The sequence below is a fragment of the Podarcis cretensis genome, assembly GCF_951804945.1.
Source record: "Podarcis cretensis genome assembly, chromosome: 10".
Classification (NCBI taxonomy): Eukaryota; Metazoa; Chordata; class Lepidosauria; order Squamata; family Lacertidae; genus Podarcis; species Podarcis cretensis.
The window spans coordinates 9,677,581-9,695,453 of NC_137179.1; the positions used below are offsets into that span (position 1 = coordinate 9,677,581).

The window sequence follows — 17,873 nt, forward strand, 5'->3', positions numbered from 1 at the left end:
CTGACCCTTATGTTTTCCCTCCCCTTATGGTTTTGATCTATGGGCTACTTTTAAAATGAGGCTGCATTTTAAATTGCATTTTAACCTGTATCTTAAATTGGTCCCCCCCACCCCACCCGTTGTGTTTTTACTGTAATTTTACTGGTGTTAGCCGCCCTGAGCCTGGCTCTGGCCAGGGAGGGCGAGGTATAAATAAAATTACTACTACTACTACTACTACTACTACTACTACTACTGTGGAGGCAGGGCAAAGTCATTGTGGCAAATAACCATTGGTAGCTCTTTCCTCCATGACTTTATCTAATCCTGTTTTAAAGCTGTCCAGGTTGGTCCTGTGGAAGGGGATTCCATAGTTTTGGTTCCTCGTCTTTGATGAATATGCTATGAACAACTTTAGTTACATTAACTGTACCCCAAAGCCACTTCCACCCTGCAGAGGAGGTGGGATTGCGGGTGTCACGGCCCCACCACGCGCACGGCGGCTGGAGCCCAGCCCCCACATGATTGGGGGAATCCCCGGGCACATCACCCCCTGGCCAGCCAATTGCCTGGCTTTGGGGGCGTGGCCTGCCCTATTTAACGCGGCCGGGGAACTCCCTCTTTTCCCTCCTACCAGCTGTTCCTCTTTCCCACTCTCCTGCCCTTTAAGGTTTTCGTTCCTTGACCTTGCTATGGACCTCGGTTGGTCACCGTTGAGGGGCCTGGTAGGATTTTTCCCACTTGGCAAATTGACACCAGCCACTTTGTTTTCGCCTACCTCATAGCAAATCATCACAACCTTCTTGGTATTGGTGGTTAGACATTGGTATTGTTTTGTAGATGGAAGAGGGGAGGTAGCGCCATCACCTGCCCCACATATTGAAGGGTAGTCTGATAAAGGATTCCGGGGGGCGTGGCACTGTCCGAAGCCTATGGAGGTGAGGGCCTAAGGCACGCCCCCTATCGGTGACCCCAGGGGAGTTCCTAGTTGCATCAGCAGGACGCCCCCTACTGGTGGTTAACCCTTCCTGGACTTCAAGCAGATGGGCTGAAGTCAGATATAGTCAGTTAGGACCAATGTCTAAGCCAACACGGCTCATCACCTGCAACCAACAAAGTTGTGGCCTTATTTAGCCCATTAACCTTAATAATTGTGTCGGGGGGGGGGGGGGACTCGCCACGCAAATGGTATGAAACCATTCAGGTAATGTTTGCTCTTCCCGCAAAATGCAACGAGTGCTTCACTGCCACCATTATTCCTTCTGTTTCCAGTGTCCAAGCATGAGTGCTGTTGGTCATGTAAACAAAATTGCTGTTCTCTCTCATACACACACACACCGGGGAGTATTTGTATGCTGGGGAACACCGCAAAATTTTCACAACTACAAAAAAATGGGAGACAGATGCCACATAACCCTCACTCTCCGAGGTTGTAAGAAATTGATCATTTAGTGGGGCAGCTTATTCACTATGGAACTCCCTGCCTATTGACAACAGCATACATCAAGAGACATCTTATTTCTCTCTCAGGGCTCCCATTTCCAGAGTGGTTTAACAATAAATCCTTCTTCTCTGGGAACTCTGGGAATCAAAGCTCTGTAAGGGGACCAGGGGCTTCTTAGCACCCTTAACAAACTACAGCTCCCAGAATCCTTTGGGGGAAGCCATGGCTGTTTAAAACGACATGATAACGCTTTAAATGCATGAATGTGGCCCAGGGCTGGTTTAATGATAATGAGTCGTTAAGAAAAGGAAGCAGGAGGAGCCTTGATGTTGCCCATTGACAGTGAGACTCTGGACGACAAATTCAGAGGCACATCCTTCACCCACCCTGGTGAAGTGCATTCTGTTTCTACTGAAGTTATAGAATATTTTATTCAGTTCGTATCCCGCCCTTCCTCCCAAGGGCATCGAGGGCATCAATTGCAATATCATTGGCAACATTCTAAAAAGAAGGTTAAATGCGACCATATTTTCTCAGTCCATGATTTCAGGCTTGTCAGGGCCAGCATCTTCCAGTCATCAAATGCCTGGAGTAAACAGGGATGTTTTTGAATTGACTCCTGAAAGTCAATAATGAAGGAGGGAGACGCACCTCATGAGGGAGGGCATTCCACGAATGGGGAGCCACCACTGAAAAGGCCCTGTCATGGATCCGATGCCAAATGGCAAAGTAGAACAATGGGTCTACTTGGATATCATACCCTGGATGTTAGCCAGATGTTACCCACAGCCATTGACGTCAAATGTGCATTGATAAATATAAATTTGGATGTGTAAAATGTTTGCAGACATATGCCTTCTTCCTGCGATCAGTTCCCTCTTTTTTGGTGATGTGTCAGTGGCTGCCTTAAGCAGCCGGGAGGGAGGAGGATAAGGATTGCTTAACCCTAGCCCAGCCTGCTACTGTTCTACTTCAAGCCCTATTTTCAGCTGTTCCCCCAAATGGAGTCGTCCCCCACCCCCTCATGAAAGACGCTTAGGTAAAACACATTGAAAACTGCCCCTGTGGCCAGTGGCAGAATTGCAGAGGGAAAGCAGTGGGCATGGAAAGGGTTAAGCCTGTGGTGGGCAACCGGCAGGTGGGCCCTCCAGATGCTACTGGACTCTAACTCCCATCATCCCCTGCCTGTTGCCCTTGATGGCTGGGGCTGATGGGACTTGGTGTCCAATAGCCTCCAGAGAACCTGCATCTCACCTCCAGATCACCTATTCCCCCCCCCCCCCGTAAAAGTTGCTATTTCCTTTTGTTCTGTGTCTTTGCCTCTCACCTGCCTTTCAGCCCAGGATCTCCTAGTGAATTCCTCAGGCTTGTTTAGTTAGGTGTTCCTGCGGTGTAAAGGACAACACACCCCTCGCTTTGCACAAGATCCCAAACAAAACACAGAGAATCTATGGAAGCTGAGAAAACAACCAGAGGATACCAGAAATAGCACCTCGAAATTGTCCGAAGGGGCGAGGTGCAACCCCAAGACAGACGAAAGGATATTTGAGCATTCTGACCTTGGCTTCTGAGAGAGTTGGGAACGGTAGGAACGGCCTTCCTAGATCAGACCAAAGGTCTATTTACAGTACAGTCCTATGTCTACCTAGGAGGAAATCTCATCAGGATGAGTGGGCTTTACTCTTGAGTAAGTGTGCATAGGATCGCAGCTGAAGCCTAGTATTCTGACGAGCCAGATCGATTGAAATTCCAAAATGGCCACCATCAGGGTGGGTTGCAGGGCAAAATGAATCATAGTATAATACATCATATCTCAGTTATCCTTTAGCACAGAATAAAACTGAGAGGCAAGGAAACTATATTAAGCAGAGAGGGCTACAGGAAGCATCCAAGCCGGGTGATGAACGTCCTCTGTTGTTTGTCCTCAGTACCAAGGTATACTGCAGTTGAAAAGGGAGGTTTTATTTAGCTACCTGGGGTGGCATCATTCATGTTTAAGCAGGGCTGTCAAATCCAGCCTTCAAGGATGGGGTCCTCCTGCACCTTAAGTGTGCATATTGGTTTATTTATTTGCCAGGTGTGACTATCACCCCTCCAAAGTTAGTGTTTTCTTTAGCTGAGATTCCTGCATGGCAGGGGGTTGGACTAGATGATCCTCAGAGGTCCCTTCCAATTCTACAATTCTATGGTTCTGTGAAAGAACCTTATGGACTGCCTTGCCAGAGTGGTGCATGCTCTGGTTATCTCCCACTTGGACTACTGCAATGCGCTCTACGTGCGGCTCCCTTTGAAGGTGACACGGAAACTACAACTAATCCAGAATGCGGCAGCTAGACTGGTGGCTGGGAGCAGCTGCCGGGACCACAAAAAAAACGGTCTTGAAAGACCTACATTGGCTCCTAGTACGTTTCCGAGCACAATTCAAAGTGTTGGTGTTGACCTTTAAAGCCCTAAACGGCCTTGATCCAGTATATCTGAACGATCCACCCCCATTGTTCTGCCCGGACACTGAGGTCCAGCTCCGAGGGCCTTCTGGTGGTTCCCTCACTTCGAGAAGCCAAGTTACAGGGAACCAGGCAGAGGGCCTTCTCGGTAGTGGCGCCCGCCCTGTGGAACGCCCTCCCGCCAGATGTCAAAGAGAACAACAACTACCAGACTTTTAGAAGACATCTGAAGGCAGCCCTGTATAGGTAAGCTTTTAATGTTTGATGCATTACTGTATTTTAATATTTTGTTGGAAGCTGCCCAGAGTGGCTGGGGAAACCCAGCCAGATGGGCGTGGATATAAATAATAAATTATTATTATTATTATTCCATCAGCATGAAGGGTCTTTTGTACCCCTAGTAACAGCAAGTGAGACACTACAGTGGTACCTCGGGTTACATACGCTTCAGGTTACAGACTCTGCTAACCCAGAAATAGTACCTCGGGTTAAGAACTTTGCTTCAGGATGAGAACAGAAATCATGCTCCGGCGGCGCGGCAGCAATGGGAGACCCCATTAGCTAAAGTGGTGCTTCAGGTTAAGAACAGTTTCAGGTTAAGTATGGACCTCCGGAACGAATTAAGTACTTAACTTAATGATACAAAGCAAACTATGGCAATGATACACAGCAAACTATGGCAACACAAACTATGGCAAGTTCTTAAAGAAATGGGAGTGCCTGATCACCTCAACAGTCTCCTGAGAAATCTCTATGTGGGACAAGAAGCTATAGTTAGACCTGGATATGGAACAACTGATTGGTTCAAAATTGGGAAAGGACCGAAGGTACATTCTTTCACCTTTGGTGGACATGCCCAAGGATTAAGACTTTCTGGGAGATGGACATGCAGGAAGAAAACCAGCGAACCTTTACCCACTGGGCTAAGAGAAAAGCTTTGCTTGCTAAATTATGTCAGATTTCTCTTCAAGTCACAAGAGCTGAGCTCCACACACCCTTTCTCAGTTATTCTGCTCCCTGCCTGTTAACAGTCTCCCTCGTATAATCTGGCCACAAACCCACAGCAATAATAAAACTATTATTATTATTATTATTATTATTATTATTATTATTATTATTAAAGATCTTACATTGTCAATGAGGTTGTAATCCAAAATCTCAGCTTCTTCTAGGTCCCTGGCTAGGAGTTCAGGATCTTGCTGTGCAGAAACGGCCAAGAGACGACAGCAAAGCCATACCAGCCAGATCATGGTGGAAAACACAAGCCAAAATTAGAGGAACTGGGTGGGAAAAGATGGGAAAGTTGTGGAGGGGGGTAGGTATTTGCTGCGGCTTCAGCCTGCAGCTGACTGAGATGGGGAAAGCATCTGACAGCAGTCTGCTTGGCTGCTCGCCTCGCCCTACTCTCCTCCCCTGGACCCAGCCCCTCTGCCAGAGTTCATCGCCAAGCCCGGGGTTTCCTCGCTCAAGTTTAATTTACCAGAAAGGGAAACACAAGCTGATCTTGCTGGATTTCCTGATAAAGTATAGTTGCTCAGGAGTGCCGCTTGCTTCGGCCAAGATTCTGGGTTTCATTTCTTCCAGATTCAGCTCAGTCCCAGATAGGGAAGAGGGAGGGGGGGGCGGATTCGATTCAGTTTGCATTTAAAGGTGAACCCATCTGTTCTGCACTTTCCCAAAGAGCACACGAGCTGAAAACCAGGCTGCCCACCAAAATCCACCCTTCTCCAAATTTTGCAATGCAAAGGAATGTGTGCAGGAATGCATATACGGTGCATACATACAAATGACTATATTGTTTACAATGGCACATGAATGTGCATTGTCTTGTGGGCAACATCTTGCAAAGCTGTGCAAAGCAGAATTCAAACAGATGTTTGTGTGGCATTGTGTGAATTTTCATGGTGGCTTTTAAAAAACCAGTGGGGAAGTGTGGAAAGCTGAATTTGGGGGGGGGGGCGATGAGAAACTGGTATTGACAGATTTTCTCATCCCTCGGCCCAAATGTGCTCATGTCCTGCTCTCGGGCTTCCCTCAAACATCTGGTTGGGCCCTGTAAGACCAAGATGCTGGCCTGATCCACCAAGGCTCTTCTTATGTGCTCCCAGCATCAGGCTGAAAGCTCTGGGTGATGTAAAATAAGGCTAAGCTGGTGCCTTGGTACATGTGAAGAGTGCTGTTATTGCTTACTTCGCCCTGGGATTACAGGCCACAGCTTCCAGCAGAACTGAGCCCCACCACCTATCTTCATGCAAATAACTAGACAACCTGCTGCAGGAATTAATTGTGGGAAACCCAGTGGGTCCAAGACTCTCTCTTCTTCCACATCCACCAAACATGGCAGAAGAAAAGGAAGCTTTCTGTATTGTTGGCTCAGAGGAGGACTGGTGTATCAGGACAACTGTTATGTACTGAAGTTCTCACCCTGGGCCAGCAGGGGGATACTGTAGATAGTTTTCACACAGGTCCACATATGCAAATAAGGAATTGAAAGTTTAGTGATTGGATAGTTACAGAAAGTTGTTACTGTTGCGTTGTAGTGGAGCTCTATATAAGCAGGCTGGCCAAACCCTTCAGTTCAGTTCTGTTCTGGGTCTGTGAATAAACAAGAGCTGTTTGAAGAATCGCTGTGTCGTCTGATATGTTCACCCACAACTTAACAACAACCAATTCTCACGTTCCCCTAGAAACATAGGAAGCTGGCTTAAATGACTCAGGACCCTCAAGAACCTCTTCCCCACCCTATAAACCGACCCAGGCTCTGCATTCATCATCTGAGGCCCTTCTTCACGTGCCTCCTTCACATGAGGTCTGGAGGGTACCCACACGAGAAAGGGCCTTTTCTGCAGTGGCCCCCTGTTTGTAGAATGCTCTTCTTTTTCAACCAAGCCTTTGGCTGATTAATATTCTTACAGCCTTTTAAATGTGTTTGTGGGAGGAGAGTTCTTGTTTTGTTGTTTGTTTTATCTGTGCTTTATCTCGTGTTTTTATCTTGTGAACTGCCCTGACATCTTTTGACAAAAGGGTGGCATATAAATCTAAATAATAATAACAATAATAATAATAATAATAATAATAATAATAATAATAATAATAATAATGTATACCAAGTCAGACCGTTGGTCCATCCAGTTCAGTAACGTCTTCACTGACTGGCAGAAGCTGTCCAGGATTCTAGATCAGGGTCTGTCCTAGTTCTGCCTAGAGTTGCCAGGATTTGAACCCCAGACCTTCTGCATGCAAAACAGGTGGTCTGCCACTCAGAGCTACACCCTTTCCTCTTCTCCCTCTCATCTCCCTCTGAAATATACTCAGAGTCGAGTGTGGATTTCATGCTCTTTATGCAGCTCATAGTAGTGAGGAATGGAAGTTCCCCTGAAATGTCTGCTTTATATACATTATTTACACAATGGGCCCCACGTGACTGGCTAATTCCGGGATCCTCCTGTAGGCCAATCAGGTTGCGGATTCACTTCCACCTGGAGTTGGATTGGGTGGCTCCTGCGGACCAATCAGGCTGCTGCATTCTGGATCCTATTGTTCTAGGACCAATCAGACTGCTGCATTCTGAATCCTATTGTTCTAGGACCAATCCAATTGCTGCATTCTGAATCCTATTATTTTAGGACCAATCAGACTGCTGTATTTTGGATCCTATTCAACTCAGTACATAACACCCTCTCTCCTTTTGATAGTCAAGAACAGCTTTTGAGTGGCTGTTTTGTTTGGCACTGCACGCTTCACAAACGAGAACATGCGGATGCGAGCTTGTTTCTGCTCTTTGGTTGCTCCCGAGGACCAAAACTGTGCCCAAGCAAACAGGTGTGTTACATGAATGAGTACATGCTCGGCTGTGTGGCGTGTCTGCAGGGCTCGGCGCAAGAGGTGCGCCCTGCAAAGTAGCCTGCACGCTCCAGAATGAAACATCCGAACACGTTTCCACTCCAAAGTGACAGTGAGATGCTTGTGCCATCACCTGCCTTTCCACATTAGTTGTCGGCAACTGGTCAGTCCTGGGCCAAGGCCAGCCCGAAAAAGGTTGCCAGCTCTCTCGGAGGTCAAATAAGAACACACACCCACACACTCTGTCCTGACTTGCCGGCTAATCATGCAACCAGCTGTTATTTCTGCCTCGGAGCCAGCTCCATACCAGCAGGGGAAACAACTGCAGGAACCAAATCGGAATTCCTCTTGTGAATTTATTCCCAGGCTTGCATGAAGCTTGCTATCAGCACCATTGCCAACTGACCAGATAACCCCCAACCTGGAGTGTTCTTGTGTCCTTAACAGCGGTCAGAGGTGGCAAAAAATCAGTATGAGGAGCATGAAATGCGATTGCTAATGATTTTGCAATTGGTGGCATGTTTTGTTGCTAAAGTTTCTTGCTCCTGTTTTTTTGGGGGGCGTTGTTTGATTGGTTATTGTATAGCTTGTATTGTAGTGTAATTTCCCCCCATAACTTTTTTTAAAAAATGACTGCAGTATTCACCAATTCAAAATAAATTTCGGGCAGGAGACAAAACTGTTCTATGAGCTGTGCTTGAAAGTACTCGCAACGTTTGCAACGGCACAGAGAGAGGAGAGTAGCTGGAGGTCTCCTCGGGAGTAGGGAGGAATTTGATTCCTTTTGCATTCAAGGTGAACTTACCTAATTCACACTTTCTGACCACAGGAGGAATGACCACTGGAAGGAACGCCGTGGTGCATCTGCAGCAGCACAGCTGGACGCCTTCGCCTGCCCCAGCTGCAACAAAACATGTCTCTCCCATATCGGTCTCTATAGGCACAGCAGGTGCTGCAACCATCCAAAAGTTTGACAATGGCACACTCCTCCATTGTCTCCCAAGACAGATGGATGCCAAGAAGGAATGAAAATCAAAATTAAGCCATCCTTTGAATACCACACATTTTCAAATTTTGCAACACAGTTCTCCAGTCAAGTAATATGTAAAGAACAAAACAAAAATTATATCCTTGGATGTGCATAGGTCTGTATAAGGTAAAGGTAAAGGGGCCCCTGACCATTAGGTCCAGTCGTGACTGACTCTGGGGTTGCGGCGCTCATCTCGCTTTATTGGCCAAGGGAGCCGGCGTACAGCTTCCAGGTCATGTGGCCAGCATGACTAAGCCGCTTCTGGCGAACCAGAGCAGCGCACGGAAACGCTGTTTACCTTCCCACCGGAGCGGTACCTATTTATCTACTTGCACTTTGACATGCTTTCGAACTGCTAGGTAGGCAGGAGCAGGGACCGAGCAACGGGAGCTCACCCCGTTGCGGGGATTCGAACCGCCGACCTAATGATCGGCAAGTCCTAGGCTCTGTGGTTTAACCCACAGCGCCACCCACGTCCCTAAAGGTATGTATAAAATGCATCTATTAGTGAACAGACCAGAAAGAATGCATTATATTAGGTGAAATCGCTTTGCAAAAATGTCTATGTAAGGCAAGATTGCATACACAAATGTGTTTTTAGGACCCATCTTACTTTTATGGTTGTAAGTCACAAGTTGTTTTAAATGGTTTTTAATATGGTTTTTATTTAATGTGTGACCTGCCCTGGGAGCTTTCAGGGAAGGACAGGTAATAATAATAATTTTTTTAAGCCAGTGCATTGCCATGAGGACATATATTATTTACAAAACCAAACAAACTCACAGACAGATGTGGAAATGTGAAGAACCAGACTTGCGATCAGAAAAATGAGAAATGCAGAGAAACAAAAATTGACAGATTTATTTATTTCTTACTCATGAATCTGGAGTCAAGATCATAGAGGGGAGGTTTCTTGGGTTCACATGTGTGGGGGGCTTCTAGAGTTGGAGTGTGCTGTTTGTTTATGCAAGTTCTGGGAATGCCTTATATGGGGATCAAAGCGAACAAAATCCAGAGCTAGATTGCTTTATTTGCAAATACAAGTACAAAAAAGCAGAGACATCACCTTGCTGACAAAGGTCCATTTAGTTAAAGCTATGGTTTTCCCAGTAGTGATGTATGGAAGTGAGAGCTGGACCATAAAGAAGGCTGATCGCTGAAGAATGGATGCTTTTGAATTCTGGTGCTGGAGGAGACTCTTGAGAGTCCCATGGACTGCAAGAAGATCAAACGTATCCATCTTTAAGGAAATCAGCCCTGAGTGCTCACTGGAAGGACAGATCCTGAAGCTGAGGCTCCAATACTTTGGCCACCTCATGAGAAGAGAAGACTCCCTGGAAAAGACGCTGATGCTGGGAAAGATTGAGGGCACAAGGAGAAGGGGACGACAGAGGACAAGATGGTTGGATAGTGTTCTCGAAGCTACCAGCATGAGTTTGACCAAACTGCGGGAGGCAGTGGAAGACAGGAGTGCCTGGCGTGCTCTGCTCCATGGGGTCACGAAGAGTCAGACATGACTAAATGACTAAACAACTAAACAACACAAGTACAGTGGTACCTCGGGTTAAGTACTTAATTTGTTCCGGAGGTCCGTTCTTAACCTGAAACTGTTCTTAACCTGAAGACCACTTTAGCTAATGGGGCCTCCTGCTGCCGCCACTGCACGATTTCTGTTCTCATCCTGAAGCAAAGTTCTTAACCCGAGGTACTATTTCTGGGTTAGCGGTGTCTGTAACCTGAAGCGACTGTAACCTGAAGTGTATGTAACCTGAGGTACCACGGTACAAAATGTGAAAGCCATAGCTAAATTGTTTCCCCCACCTTTGAAATATAACTGAGCAGGTCCTGCCACCTAGTGGTACCCTGGGTAAGTACCGCCATCACACGCAAATAAGTTGGTCTGACAGTATTTGTTTCCCATGGGACTTTTCTGCCCTGTAAGGTAGAGGATAGGGACCTTGTGGCCCTCCAGAAACCACAACTCCCATCATGCCCGGCTATTGTTGATGCTGGCAGCAGTTGATGGGAGTTGGAGTCCACTAATCATAGAATCATAGAATCATAGAATAGAATCATAGAATCATAGAGTTGGAAGAGACCACAAGGGCCATCGAGTCCAACCCCCTGCCAAGCAGGAAACACCATCAGAGCACTCCTGACATATGGTTGTCAAGCCTCTGCTTAAAGACCTCCAAAGAAGGAGACTCCACCACACCCCTTGGCAGCAAATTCCACTGTCGAACAGCTCTTACTGTCAGGAAGTTCTTCCTAATGTTTAGGTGGAATCTTCTTTCTTGTAGCTTGGAACCATTGCTCCGTGTCCGCTTCTCTGGAGTAGCAGAAAACAACCTTTCTCCCTCCTCTATGTGACATCCTTTTGTATATTTGAACATGGCTATCATATCACCCCTTAACCTCCTCTTCTCCAGGCTAAACATGCCCAGCTCCCTTAGCCGTTCCTCATAAGGCATCGTTTAGTTCCTTCCAACTAATCTCTGGCGAACCACAGGATTCCCCCATCCCTGGTATATGGGCTCACACGGATTTGCCTTTGATAATCCAGTTTTCTTCCACTTTTTAGGTGATTAAAAAAAAAAATTCACCATGAAGAAAGTTCTGAAAACCAAGCGTTGTGAGGGAACAGCTGATGAAGTTGGGTATGTTTAGCCTGGAGAAGAGAAGACCAAGAGGTGATATGAATGCCATTGTCAAATATTTGAAGGGCCTTCACATGGAAGATTCTTGGGAGAAAAGCAATGACAAACCTGGACAGCATCTTAAAAAGCAGAGACATCACCTTGCCGGCAAAGGTCCGTATAGTTAAAGCTATGGTTTTCCCAGTAGTGATGTATGGAAGTGAGAGCTGGACCATAAAGAAGGCTGATCGCTGAAGAATGGATGCTTTTGAATTCTGGTGCTGGAGGAGACTCTTGAGAGTCCCATGGACTGCAAAAACATCAAACCTATCCATTCTGAAGGAAATCAGCCCTGAGTGCACACTGTAAGGACAGATCCTGAAGCTGAGGCTCCAATGCTTTGGCCACCTCATGAGAAGAGAAGACTCCCTGGAAAAGACCCCGATGTTGGGAAAGATGGAGGGCACAAGGAGAAGTGGACGAGAGAGGACGAGATGGTTAGACAGTGTTCTTGAAGCTACCAGCATGAGTTTGACCAAACTGTGGGAGGCAGTGGAAGACAGGAGTGCCTGGCGTGCTCTGGTCCAGGGGGTCACGAAGAGTCGGACACGACTAAACGACTAAACAACAACAACAACAACACACATGGAAGATGGAGCAAGCTTGTTTTCTCCTACTCTGGAGGGTAGGACGCAAACCAATGGCTTCAAGTTACAAGAAAGGAGATTCCGACCAGAGAACAGGAGGAATGTTCTGAGGGTAAGAGCTGTTTGACAGTGGGATGGACTCCCTCAGGAGGTGAACTCTCCTTCCTTGGAGATTTTTAAGCAGAGGTTGGATGTTTTAGCTGAGATTCTTGCATTGCAGGGGGTTGGACTAGATGACCGTTGGGGTCCCTTCCAACTCTACGATTCCCTGCCTTTGGCCCCACCAGCCCCTGGTGCACCTGCAATTTCTGGTTCCTTCAAATAGCTGGAGGAAGAGGGCTTTTTACACTTAGGGGCTGTCTGAATTGGAATTCCCACTCCCCCACTGAGCATGCTCAGTGGCCACTGAATGTTGACCATCTACTACAGGGGAGGAAAAAAGAATGGCATGGCCGGGTTCCTGCACAGGGGAGCACCCTGTGCTGCAACATTCTGTTGCAGGTCCAACTGATGTCTATTAACTAGACCAGGGGTCAGCAAACCTTTTCAGCAGGGGGATGGTCCACCGTCCCTCAGACCTTGTGGGGGGGGGCCGGACTATATTTTTGGGGGGGGAATGAATGAATTCCTATACCCCACAAATAACCCAGAGATGCATTTTAAATAAAAGCACACATTCTACTCATGTAAAAACACCAGGCAGGCCCCACAAATAACCCAGAGATGCATTTGAAATAAAAGGACACATTCTTCTCATGTAAAAACATGCTGATTCCCGGACCGTCCGCGGGCCGGATTGAGAAGGTGATGGGGCAGGATCTGGCCCCTGGGCCTTAGTTTGCCTGCCCATGGACTAGAAGATACTTCCATGGATGTTACCAGCTAGGCCACCCTGTTCTTTGGTGTTCTCCTTTGCAGCATGTTTCCCCCCCCCCCTTCTTGTTCTTCCCTCTCCACCCCACCCCACCCTGGACCGTGGCCAGGCTGCTCTCCCATAATAGCACGTGATTCAGTCCAGAGGCAGAGGGCAAAAGCTACAAAGAGAAGCGGAGCGGAGCCTATCCAAAGCGGAGCCATTATCAGAGGATGCCGGTCTGAGAAGCCGCTATTTGCACAACTCCTAACCTGTGCCCCCACTTGCGTTACTGGGCAAATATTTGCCCGAGTCCAACCAAAGTTAGCATTTCTAAAGAGCCTTCAAAATACTAGAGAGCCTTGGGCGGCTGTTTTTAACTCCTCCTTGAACTTGGTTCGGCAGAGCAGAAACACCGGCCACCCAGCCTTTATGCTTGCCGTTCTCAGGAAGGCGACAAAATGAAGCCTCTCGCTTATTTCTTAGTTTTCCTGTTTGCTTTGGAAATACGGGGCTTTGATTTAATCATCGAAGAAAACCCAGAGGTAAGCGTCCGTTTCCATCCTGGGCTGCAACATTCTAAATCTACGGAGGAAAACAAGGAACAGGTTGCCTTCATTTCTCCCTCTGCTCTTTCTTACAAACTTTACAGCACAAGCCTCTTACAGGTCTACGCAGAAGTAAGCCATGTTGAGTTCACTGGGGCTCATTACCCGGCTAATAGGAACAGGACCCTTCTGACTTAATCAGCACAGTTGCTTTACGTAAGATGGAACCAATTTAACCAGCTGGCAGTGTGATTCTATACATATACCTGAGTTTGCTTTTTACCTCCTCCTCTCTCATTCCCTTTTCCTCTTGTCTCTTTGGTCAAGTCTCTTAAATTATGAACATGAGGGCAAGGATTGCCTTCTCTGTGATAAGTTGTCCTGGGGGTCTCTTTTCCAGCAGAAGAGCAGGATGAAAAAGGCTTCTGCTAGTAATATTAACACTGAGTGGGTTGTTATTATTATTATTATCTGACCCATTCTCAAAGGACCTCAAAACGGAATACAGGGTCCTCCTCTCAACAGCCCTGTGAGATAGTCTAGGCCAAAAAGTTATGATTAGCCAGAGATCACCATACAGAACAACAGTTCTCAGTGTGCTTGAAAAATCAATCCATCTTCCCAGGGAGCTCTGGGAATTACAGGTCTGTGAAGGAAATTGTTGTTGTTGTTTAGTCATGTCCGTCTCTTCGTGACCCCCTGAACCAGAGCTCACCAGGCACTCCTGTCTTCCACTGCCTCCCACAGTTTGGTCAAACTCATGCTGGTAGCTTCAAGAACACTGTCCAACCATCTCGTCCTCTGTTGTCTCCTTCTCCTTGTGCCCTCCATCTTTCCCAACATCAGGGTCTTTTCCAGGGAGTCTTCTCTTCTCATGAGGTGGCCAAAGTATTGGAGCCTCAGCTTCACAATCTGTCCTTCCAGTGAGCACTCAGGGCTGATTTCCTTCAGAATGGATAGGTTTGATCTTCTTGCAGTCCATGGGACTCTCAAGAGTCTCCTCCAGCACCAGAATTCAAAAGCATCCATTCTTCAGCGATCAGCCTTCTTTATGGTGCAGCTCTCACTTCTATACATCACTACCGGGAAAACCATAGCTTTAACTATATGGGCCTTTGTTGGCAAGGTGATGTCTCTGCATAGGAGTCTCCCAACAGTTCTCAGCACTCTGAATGAACTACAACTCCCAGGATTCCTTGCAGGAAGCCATGGCCGCTAAGGTGGTATAACAAGGCCTTAAATGGGGCCTCAATCAGATGGGGATTTGTGCTTCTGCATCTGCGTGTTCTTGGCGAGGGTATATTCTCTCGTTAACAGCCGACTTGTAAAGTTTCGGCACCATCGCAAAATTTGGATACGTGCAAATTTCAGAGTTTTCGATGTGTTTCGGTTTGCGTATCATTTTGGAAAGTGCAGATTTGATAGATTTAAATGTGCGCCAAACCAAATGTCTCATCCATCCTGAATCCCAGGACAACACTCTCTGATTCTTGATAGTGTAGCTAGGCATAACGTTTCGCAGATCAGTATGCAACAGGAGTAACAAACGCACATCAGTTGTACATCCTGCACAAAGCGAATTGCTGTTGTCTAGTCATCTTGGGTTGCTTGCTGCCTCAGTTATGGTAACTTGACCGTCTTCATTCACTTTTGGGTGGAAAGTTCACTATTGGTGTGTCTTGAACTGAACACACACTTTGCTCCCCTGATCTTGGCATTGGTTTTTTTCCTAGGATCTGGTTGATGTAAAGATTGATGGGTTCTCTGCGAGATCCGCTCTACACCATGGAAGATACCAGGTACAAATTGCTCACTTATTTACTTATTTTACAAAGCACAGAAGGAAAAGAAGAGTAATGAGGAAGAGGAGAAAAACAGAATAGATACCTTGCAAAGCAAATAAATTTATCTTAGAAGACATCTGCAGGCAGCCCTGTTTAGGGAAGTTCTTAATATCTGACGTTTTACTGTGCTTTTAATTTTCTGTTGGGAGCCGATTCCCCAGAGTGGCTGGGGAAACTCAGCCAGCTGGGCAGGGTATAAATAATAAATTATTATAATATAATTATTACTTAAATCCTGTGAGGTGATCTGCTCTTGGAATGTTGCACAACTTCCAGTGGTTTGTTTTTTTAACAAATATTTTTTTACTTGGTTTTTAAACAAATGCAAATGCAAGAACCATTAAACACTTATCCAGCAGTACATCTATTGATGTTTGTTTTATCCATTGTCTCTAGACATACACATTCAGCATTCAAACATATTACTCAACATAACCCCTCCACTGAGAATATTGAACCTTTTGGTATAAGAAAGTCTTGAGATTTCGGTCATTAACATAGTTAAAGAAAGGGGTCCATGTTTCTTAAAAGGTGTCTCTATTCATTATGCCTTTAATTGCCTTCCTGTGTCTGGTGAAAACAAAAAATTCCTTCCAGTACCACCTTAAAGACCAACTAAGTTAGTTCTACGTATGAGCTTTCGTGTGCATGCACACTTCTTCAGATACTGGAAGGAATTTTTTGTTTTGACAATGGCAGACCAACACGGCTACCTATCTGTAACTGTGTCTGGTGAGACACTCAGTCAGACATTGCTATATCCCAGATATTATTTTCCCATATATTCAGGGGGATTTCAGTCTGGTTCTTCCATTGCTGAGCTAATTGTGCTGCGGTCAGTTAAAGGTAAAGGGACCCCTGACCTTTAGGTCCAGTTGTGGCCAACTCTGGGGTTGCAGCGCTCATCTCACTTTACTGGCCGAGGGAGCTGGTGTACAGCTTCCAGGTCATGCGGCCAGCATGACTAAGCCACTTCTGGCAAACCAGAGCAGTGCAAGGAAACGCCGTTTACCTTCCCGCCAGAGCGGTACCTATTTATCTACTTGCACTTTGACGTGCTTTCAAACTGCTAGGTTGGCAGGAGCAGGGACCGAGCAACGGGAGCTCACCCCGCCGCGGGGATTCGAACCGCTGACCTTCTGATCAGCAAGTCCTAGGCTCTGTGGTTTAACCCACAGCACCAACCGCATCCCCTCTGCGGTCAGTTAGAAGCCAGCTAGTTTGCTGTGGCACAGGCTGGAGCCTAAGTCTATGTCCAAAGGCAGTTGGGCTAAGGCAGGGTTTGGAGAAATGGGTTGGCCTGTAATTGCAGGTAGAATGGAGAATACTCTATCCCAAAAGTTTTCAGCGTAAGGGCTTTCCCACCAAACACAAATAAATGAATCAAGTTTGCCACCTCCAGTGCTGCAGGTTATCTGTTTCTCAATGCCCAATGCAAGTTGGATGGGCATAATAATAATAATAATAATAATAATAATAATAATAATAATAATAATTTATTATTTATATCCAGCCCATCTGGCTGGGATTCCCCAGCCACTTTGGGAAATCAGCAACCAACAGAAAATTAAAAGCACAATACTGTGAGAATAGGATGCTGGACCTTGTGTGTCTTCTGAAGTTCTTTAGGTTATTACATTTACACAAGCTTTGTGTGCCAGAGGGCTCTGAGTCAATTCCAGTTATAAAAGGATCAGCTAGACGATAGACCTTCCTCTGCCTGAGACTCTGAACGTCTGCCGATCAGTGTAGACAGTATAGACCAGGGTATTACTGGTCTAGGTGGGCCCTGGTATAAGACAGCTGTGTATGTTACCATTCATTTAACCACTTTTAACCCAATGTATTTATACAGGCCCGGATTTAGGTTTGATGAGGCTTTAAGCTGATGAAGGTAATGGGGCTGTCCTTTGTCAACAACAAATTGTCACTGTTTTTTGTGTCAAATATATGCTATATGGTAATTTATGGGCGTAATAGGTATCTAAAGCCATTTGCGCATAACAAAATATGTATTTTATCAAAGTAATTGTTGAACTGAAATACAATCAAGAAGAAGTATATTAATAGTGAAATACAATTAAGAAGAAGTATATTAATGGTGAAATAATTATTAAGCTCTAACTTAAAATGATTTTTTTATCCATAACAAACTTAATAATGCAAACACATTGGCATTTGGCAATAACAAAAGTTCCTTTAGAAACACAATTTACAAAGACTCATAATCTAGTCTCTAGAAACTTGCTATAACATGAAATAATAATTGCAAACAAGTGATTTTTTAGGAAGCAGGCTAGCAGGCGGGGCCCATTACTTACATCAGGCTTCCTCAACCTTGGCTCTCCAGATGTTTTGAGACTACAATTCCCATCATCCCTGACCACTGGTCCTGCTAGCTAGGGATCATGGGAGTTGTAGGCCTAAAACATCTGGAGGGCCGAGGCTGAGGAAGCCTGACCTACATCATAGGAGCCTACACAACACAAAACACGGTTGCTGTTAGGTAGGTTTTATTTTATTTGTTTTTTATCTTATATTTTGGAAATGTACATACAGTTTGTTTCCCTTTAAATTTTTTTTGGGGGGCCCCAAGAGAGTGGGG

The 17,873-nt window shown here is 45.9% G+C and overlaps 2 protein-coding genes across 3 annotated transcripts in view; one reads left to right on the plus strand and one right to left on the minus strand.

Moving 5' to 3' along the window:
* The window catches only part of ITIH5 (inter-alpha-trypsin inhibitor heavy chain 5), a 57,903-nt gene extending 52,646 nt beyond the window's left edge, over window positions 1-5,257 (minus strand). The window contains exon 1 of the mRNA XM_079992335.1: window positions 4,998-5,257. Coding sequence (XP_079848461.1) covers window positions 4,998-5,117 — 120 coding nt within the window. The 5' untranslated portion in view covers window positions 5,118-5,257. The remainder of the gene's footprint in view (window positions 1-4,997) is intronic.
* A 7,950-nt stretch (window positions 5,258-13,207) lies between these two features.
* The window catches only part of ITIH2 (inter-alpha-trypsin inhibitor heavy chain 2), a 46,122-nt gene continuing 41,456 nt past the window's right edge, over window positions 13,208-17,873 (plus strand). The window contains exons 1-2 of one of the 2 annotated variants that reach the window (XM_079992321.1): window positions 13,208-13,421; window positions 15,158-15,223. In XM_079992321.1, coding sequence (XP_079848447.1) covers window positions 13,338-13,421; window positions 15,158-15,223 — 150 coding nt within the window. In that variant the 5' untranslated portion in view covers window positions 13,208-13,337. The remainder of the gene's footprint in view (window positions 13,422-15,157; window positions 15,224-17,873) is intronic. The other variant, XM_079992320.1, reaches the window with a different exon arrangement.